The 8,573-nt window shown below is 41.8% G+C and overlaps 1 protein-coding gene across 1 annotated transcript in view; it reads right to left on the minus strand.

Moving 5' to 3' along the window:
* Positions 1 to 8,573, minus strand: part of LOC103213191 (acyl-coenzyme A synthetase ACSM1, mitochondrial-like) — a 34,907-nt gene that overhangs the window by 14,251 nt on the left and 12,083 nt on the right. Inside the window, exons 5-6 of the mRNA XM_007959054.1 lie at positions 7,202 to 7,281; positions 983 to 1,106 (exon numbers count right to left, since the gene is read on the minus strand). Coding sequence (XP_007957245.1) covers positions 983 to 1,106; positions 7,202 to 7,281 — 204 coding nt within the window. The remainder of the gene's footprint in view (positions 1 to 982; positions 1,107 to 7,201; positions 7,282 to 8,573) is intronic.

An 8,573-nucleotide genomic window follows, 5' to 3' on the forward strand; every position in this document is an offset into this window, starting at 1 on the left:
CCATCTTGGTATAGGGGAGCGTTTTGCTGTTGGAAGTGGTTGATGTAAAGGGACTGGGGTCGTAAGTGGTGTAATGTGCAGTTCTCATCCCACACTCCCACACTGCCCAAATAGAAATTGTGAGCCACTCAAGGTCAGGACCTATGTCTAGCTTGGAAGCAGACCAGTTAATGGATTTCTTTCTTTCTTTTTTTTGCCAAAATCAGGCAGGTATGGGAACTGGGATTAAAGCAGCCATTTCGCTACAGGGTCTGAGATGGGAGTCATCTCTCTGTCAACAAGAAAGATAGAAGGAAGATTAGGGGAAAGGCTTCTATCCAGCATCAAAAATGGATTGAAAATGTGTTGAAAGACAGATACCCACCAAGCCTGGTAAAATCTTTGAGATTTGACACCTACATGATAGAATTCTAAATGCCCTGCCCACCTGGTGGCTCAGTGACCATTGACTCCCTTTGGGATCACAGTGTGTGTGTGTATGTATGTTTTGGTGTATGCAGAAAATCTCTACCCCTACTACTCTGCAAATGCCAGACAACCAAATCTGTGTGCTGTCCTCATAAACACCCATAAATGAACTTCTGGAGTCCCCTCCCACACTGCCTCTGTGGTTGCCACCCTGAGAAGGGATGGTGGAGTGGGCAGAACTTGTTGGTGATGGACATGTTGCTGGAGGGAGCCTCCTATCCCACCACCATTCTTGGGTTCCCCTGAGATAATGTTCACAGGAACAATGGCAAAATGTCCTCAGACCCCTTTTAAAGTTTTTGTCTAATAATTTTCAGCACATTGGTTCCTTGCTACATTGATGAGTTGTTTATTACCTTTCTACAAATTGATTTTGGTCATATCAGCCTAGAACACTTTGAGCCTTCCATATGCTTCTGGTAATGTTGCACGCGCTTGTGGCCTGACTGAGCTCACCTGCTGGGCTCAATGGCTGAGCATATCCAGACTGGCCCAGATGTGCCTGTCCACTTACAGTTTCTGACTGTCCGTAGATTTCATGGAGCGAAATGCCTGTCTGTTTTCTCCACTTCTCTAGCTCTTCAGGCAGCAAAGCCTCTCCGCCAGTACAGCAGTGCTCCAGGGTTGGGAACCTGAGACTTAGGGGAAAGCAAGGAGTCACTGTATTTCCGGTAAGGCCTTGGGAGTTCTGCCCCAGGCCCAATTGCATCAAGAGCAAACAGAGTTTTGTCATCTTGATTATTCATCCTCTTCTTCCTCACTTTTTTTTTTTTTTAAATTGTGATTTGGGTGAAAGTTTACAGAGCAAATTCACTTTCCATACAGCAGTTCACACACACATTGTCTCATGACAATTTACCCCAATGCAACAGCTCCCCTCCCACTTCCTCCTTTTTTCCTCACTTTCTTACTCATCTCTGTCAGTGTCGAGTGGGTGAGGGATAGACTGTCAAGACATGTTAGAATGATAACAGAACTATACTACCATCTCTGGTAGTATAGTGGCTAAAGCACTTGACTGCTAACCAGAAGGCTGGCGGTTCAAACCCACCAGCCACTCCTCGGAAGGAAGGTTGGGCAATCCTACTTCCGTAGTGATACTGCCTCGGAAACCCAAGGAGGGGTCGCTATGAGTCGGAGCCAACTCGATGGCACATAACAACAACAACAACATGGAAGATACGTATGATGGTTAGTCTCATGGCCACTTGGCTAGGTTATCACTCACAGCTCACGGCCATGGAATCAATTCTGACTCATGGTGACCCCATGTTTTATGGTATAAAATTGATCCATAGGGTTTTCTTGCCTGTAATCTTTACAGAAAGCAGATCACCAGTCCTTTCTTCTGTGGTGCTGCTGGTTGGGTTCAAAGTGCCAGTCTTTAGGTTAGACTTGAGGCTAGGCTATAGTATTTTGTCAGTGTGGTTAACATTAGCAATCACTTGACTTTAAGTAGACTGACTTTGATAATGTGGATGGGCCACATGTAAGTATTTGAAGTCATTAAGAGAAAAAACTGAGGGATTCTCAGAGAAGAACTTCTTCCTCAAGACTGCAGTGCAAACTCTTGCCCACTCCGATGGCTTGCCCTACAGGTTATGGACTCAAGAACACAATGTCAGCATCAACTCTTGCAGAATTTCCAGCTTGCTGGTCTGCCCTACAGGTATCAGACTTGTCATTCCCATCATAGCAATAGCTAATCCTTAAATAAATCTTTTTATAGTAACATGCTGATTGTTCCTGGTTGTGTTTTTCTGGAGAAGCTTGGCTGATACAGTGGTATGTTAACTGAAGGGATTTTGTATTCCTGAGTGGGATGTGAGAGTTAGGGCTTGGACATGAATTGCTCAAGATGTAAGGGAGGACTGGACTGAGTGGAAGAAATGGTGGAGAAGGGTCACTGGTAGGAGCATTGAGAGGAAGAAAAGGAGTGTTGGAAATGAGCATTTGCAGTAGTGCGCTAGGTCATCATGTTATGTAAGCCTTTTCCTCATTTTTTCCCAAGAATCTTCCATACAGTATACAAAAACAATCACAAAATAATAATTGGATTCTCTGAAGAAAATGAGGAAATCATTGAGTAGCAGCTAGTATGGGGCTGAGGCAGGCCAGATCTTGAGGAAAGGAAGATAGCAGGCATCTGGATCACCTTTTCACCTTTCTCACTTCCATGTGGTACATACAGAGTCAAGAGTGAGGAACAGGAGGGCTAGTTTAATCTATGGTGTGTGGAGTAAAGAAGTTAACTTTACCCAAAGAATTTGGTCTTTGTCCTTGCTTCCTGAGAGATAACCTTCAAAATCTTATATTTTCCCAATATGAACCTTTGATGAGGGAAGTGTTTTTGATGACCTTACTGAAAGGTTAATTACACCTGTTGGGCTGGGGCTGACTATGCCAGGAAGACCCACCTCGTGGAGTGATATAAACCTCAAGATATGGATTAACCTCAGAGAAGCGAGGCTTGAGTTTGGATTACATAACGAGACCCCTAATGAAAGCTGTAGATATTGAAGTTCCCTTGCCCTCCTGGTTGGTGATAGACATCAATGTGCATGGGAGGTTAGCACATCCCTATTTAGGACACAGAGGCTCTGTGTTGGAAATCCTCCCAGACCTCTATGCATCTATTCATTTGTATCCTTTTTGCTATAATAAAACTGTAATCATAAGTATAGCACTTGCCTTGAGTTCTATAAGTTGTTCTAGCAAATTATTGAACCCAAGGGTGTAGTGAAAGCCAGCAAGTCAGAATTGGAGTGGGGGCTTGGGACCCCTGAGCTTATGGCTGATGTGTTTAGGGTGCAGAAGGAACCCTGGGATATATAGCAGGTCAGAGGTGATGGTTTTGTGGGGACTTCAAGCTGTGACTGCTTTCTGAGGTTGTGGGCAGACATGGAAGTCTGGAGGATTGTGTCTTTTAACTTGTGAGCTCTGACTTCATTCCACATGGTTAAGGTCAGAGGAAAGAAGTGCTTCACGTGCAACTATGCCAAAACAGAAGTGGAGCAGAGAAGAACACAATAGAGTTGGAACTGAATTGATCTCATTCAGTTTGTGTGATAAATGGAATTGATTTGATATTTATATAAGATGTCGTCCTCCTTATTCTAGCTTTACTTAAGTGGATAAATTGGTCAGCATCTTGGGTAATCATTAGTCACGCACATGTCCTGATTGAATTTTGTTGTGTTTGGACAAATGCCAAAAAGCAGCTGTAATATTAACTTTGAAATACACATGGAAACAGAAATCAGCCAGACTGAGGTTCCATGAATGCAAGCAAGTTTCATAAAAGTCATCATTAGACTTGATATTTTAAGGCTCACATCCTAAATAACATTAGCTTTGATTTTTGAAGTTCAATTTCAGCCATTACAATTTCAGAATCTCTAAAAGATATATAAATGTCCATGAGAATCAAAGAGCAGTTTTCAATTTGGCTACGAATGAACATTCAAACACAGGGAAATCCCAAAATCAAGCGATAATAAAATCACACTACATACCTTCCAGATTATAGATCATTAAAAATTAAAAACTGACATTAGCAAATGTTGGCAAGGATGTAATATACTAGGAATTTTCCTAACCTGCTAATGGGAGCATAAATCAAATATAAATGTAATACTTTGGAGAATATGTGATAGCATGTAGTGTTGATATGACCTCACAATTCCTCTATTAGAAAACCACTAGGGAAACACCTGCTTATTTGTACCAGGTTATATGTACAAGAGTTCAACACAGGGGAAGGAGACAAGATAAATTTTGGTGTGACAAAAACAGTCCTTAAACAAAAAAGACCTAAGAAACCAAGTGAAACAGACAAAGATGGTAATACTGGAACTCTGAGCATCAAATGAAAGGATGAAGAATTAAATTGAACACTGAGTGGAAAAAGAAAACAGCAATCAAGGAGAGAGATGGAGCAGGGTCCTAAAACATCGTGGCTATTTTGAGACACAGAAGGTTACTACATACACAGGTGAGGAGAAGCCAGCTTCATGGAATCCCCAATGAGACAGAGGTACAGTGTAAACAAATACAGAATGAAGCAAGATGAGAACATGAGCTAGAGCTGAGAAAAGAAGGTGCGGGGAAGTGGGCAAGAACTCCAGTGAGTTCACAGGTGACCACAGAGCAGGGAGGGAGCCTGTAAGTAAGGATAAAACCTCATCATTAGTGGTCCCTAATCATTTGGTTTGGGGAACCACATGGAAGGGAAGGCCTGTGAGGTGATGACTGGAGACTCTGGACTCTGGGGAGTGCCTGTCACCTTGATTGAGCTGGAGCGGGAATCAGATAATTGAGTGCGCTCACCCAAGAGTGCAGCTAGCCTACACCAGTGAACAGTGACTGAAAAAGTGCCCTCTTCCGCCTTCCCCCCAACGTCTTCCCAGTGACCAGAGGTGAGGCCCTTCCACTGCCAACAACAGAGTGGCTAGTGACACCTTCCTGACACTCCTTATCCACCCAGTTCACTTGGACTACCTCTCCCCATTCCTTTGCCCTGAACTGCACCCCCAGTAGACTATGCTGAGAACCTATGAAATATGCACCATACACCTGGTGCCTGTGTGGTTGACAAGGCATGCTCTCACAGACTGTGTGTCACCCACTTGCAGCCTGTGATGTTGAGTGCACACACACACACACACACGCACACACACACAGACCATGAGCCGAGCACCAGCCACCACCATTGTCAAGGATGCACGTGTACGGACTGCATGCAAGGACCTCACTGCCTATTTGGTCAGAGGTGCTGATATGGGTGAACTGCACACCAGGCTTCTGCAACGTCCATGGTTGGGAGCATGCGCACAAGTGGATCTTGCTCTGGGCAATGCTGCCGTCATGGTTGGGGACATGTGTGCACACAGACCACATGCTGGGCTTCTTCAGCCTTTGTGGGTGGGAACATGGGCTTCAATGGAATGCATGCAATGTGTCTGCCACTACTGTTTCTTTGGTGATCAAAGCACATGCTCATGTCAGTCACACATCACCATTGTGGCATCCTCACGGATAGTGTGCTTTGTGCTTATTGTCATAGAGGTACATGCAAATGTTGCTGTACCACTCTTTTTTTTTTTTTCCTTTCTTTCTGTTTTTCCACTTCTTTCTTATTATTTATTTATTCCCTTTTCATTTCCTCTTACTTTTATTCATTTTTTTCTTTCTCATTCCTTTTGTTCCATCTGGCAGGAGGTGGACAATGTTTCCCCACTAGCCAGCCACATCTCCCACATCTGCCACCTATCACCCCACCAAATGGTGCCTAGCTACCATTGCTGACAAGTCTGAAAGTGTTCACAATAGGAGGTCCTGTATAGAGTGGTAGAAATATGTGGAACAAAACTCATTATTATACACAAGACCAGGCTTACTGGTGGAAACCCTGAGAATATGGCCCTTAGTCCACCTTAAAGCCTGAAACTGAACTTGTCCCCATGGCTCAACTTTCAGCCAAACAATAGACAGGCATATAAAGTGAACAGTAACACCAGAGAGGTATGCACCTAGAACAATTAACTGTAGAAGATCCAAAGAGCAGCATTTGTCCAAGGATAAAGCTAAGAAGGCAGGAAGGGATAGGAAAGAAAAACAAACAGAAATGGGAAACACAGGGAGGAAATGGGAAGAGTGCTGTTACATTATGGAATCACAATCAATGTCACCAAACAAAATACGTATGAATTTTTGAATGGAAAACCAACTTGTTCTGTAACCTTTCACTGAACTCACACTAAAAAGTTAAAAGAAAAAAACATGAATCAAATGCAACATTATGCATCAATAGACCAAAGTGGAAACTACCAAAATGTCAATGGTAGAATTGATTTTAAAAATAGTGTTTGTTGTTGTTGGTGTTGTTGTTATGTGCTCTTGAGTCGGACCTGACTCATAGCGACCCCTCCTTGAGTTTCTGAGGCAGTATCACTATGGAACTAGATTGCCCTATCTTCCTTCCAAGGAGTGGCTGGTGGGTTTGAACCACCAGCATTATGGTTAGCAGTCAGGTGCCTTAGGCACTATGCTACCAGAGCTCCCAAAAATAATGGTAGTTTTATAAAATGGAGTATTATGCAGCAATGAAAAATAAACTAACTACAGCCATATTTAACAACATTGATACATGTTAGAAACATTGAACAAAAGAAGTCATATGTAACAGAATATTGTATGACACATATATAAATTTCAAAGCAGGTACATATGAATTATGTGTTTAGGAATTTCATTAAGAAGTAAATTATAAATGAAAAGAAGGAAGTGAACCCTGTAAAAATAAATACTGTGGTTTCCTTTAGGGGAGAGACATATGGAGGTCTCTGGTGTACTGGCAGTATTTAATTTTTGTCACTTGGGTAGGTGGTTACTCAGGTGTTTTTCAACAATTCATTAATCTGTACATTTATCTTTTATGCATTTTTCTCTATGTCTGTGATTTCACAATAAAATACTTTTAGAAGAATAAACACCACAATGATTCAAGGCTCACTAAGTGCTTCTCTGGGTTTTCTGGGTCCTGCTTTAATGAACTAATTAAACTGGCTGATAATTGTCACTGCTGCCACTTAACACACACACATACACACATAAAGGCACACATGGACAAATTACCCTCAAAGAATCAGAGGAGAAAACAGTCAGATCATAATGCCTCAGATTACTTAAAATCTTCCCCAGAGATTGCTATTACCAGCCACTTCGACCATACCTGGTGAAATTCTGCTGCAAAATCATCCGATAAATGGATGGTGCACCAAGGCATTGGGTGATTGGGTATTTGAAGAGCGTCTGAAAAATGAGAAGAGCAGGAATTGAATTTTTGCAATTAAGATCAAAACTCTCAGCCAATTATTAGCATTTCAGTTCTCACCTCCCCTCTAGGAAAGCTCATTTATTTATTTATAGATTTTTTTCAATGTGTATATTAAGCATGAATTTTGTACACGGTATTGGGTCAGGTACTGCTGGGGAAAGCAAGAAGTGTAAGATAAATCACCAATTCTTAGGGAGAGTAGGTCCTAATAGAGGAGATTAGATAGGACTCAAATGATCAAGCAGAATTTGGTAGGTATCATGAGAGAGATTTGAAAACTGTTCTATGAAGAAATAAAAATAATTGTTGTTGAGTCAACTCCAACTCATGATGACCCCATGTGTGTCTGAGTAGAACTGTGCTCACTAGGGTTTTTTGTTTGTTTTTGCAAAAATATAGATAACGCAACATTTGCAATTCAACATTTTCACTTGCACTATTCGGTGGCACCAGTGACATCAATTGTGTTGTGCAACCATCACCAATATGTGTCAGTGATGATTTTAATTGCTGACTTTTTGGAAGGAGATCACCAGGCCTTTCTTCTGGGCACCTCTGGGTGGACTCAGTCTTTCAGTTAGTAGCTGAGTAGATGAACTATTTTCACCACTCAAGGACTTTAAAAGGATAGTAAATGGATTGATGGATGAGGGGCATTCACAAATGGAGAGATGTCTGCAGGCAGAGAAGCAGGGGAAGACCTTAAAGACAGATGAAACAGCAGGAACAATGCCTCAAGAGCTGAAGAAACAAATACTTAACTACAGACATGATTTGGAGATATTGTGGATTTGGTTCCAGACCTCCATGATAAAGTGAATATTGGAATAAAGTAAGTCACACAATTTTTTTTGTTTTCTAGTGCATATAAAAGGACCTGTGGTGGCGTAGTGCCTAAGGCATTTGACTGCTAACCAGACAGTTGGTGGTTCAAACCCACCAGCTGTTCCACGGAAGGAGGATGGGGCAATTTAGTAAAGATTTACTGCCTCGGAAACCCAGCAGAAGTCGCTATGAGTTGGAATCGACTTGATGGCAGTGAGTTTTGTTTTTTTGTTTTTGTTCTGAGTGCATATAAAAGTTATGTTTACACTATATTATAGTTTATTAAGTGTGCAATAGCATCATGAAAAAGTTTGAAATATTAAAATTACCAACATGTGACAAAGAGACATGAAGTGAGCACATGCTGTTTGAAAATGGTGTTGATAGACTTGCTCTGTGGAAGATTGCCACAAAATTTCAATGTGTCAAAAACACAGTATCC

Source organism: Orycteropus afer, unplaced genomic scaffold (assembly GCF_000298275.1).
Source record: "Orycteropus afer afer isolate SDZICR_OR568_19922 unplaced genomic scaffold, OryAfe1.0 scaffold01389, whole genome shotgun sequence".
NCBI classification, from domain to species: domain Eukaryota; kingdom Metazoa; phylum Chordata; class Mammalia; order Tubulidentata; family Orycteropodidae; genus Orycteropus; species Orycteropus afer.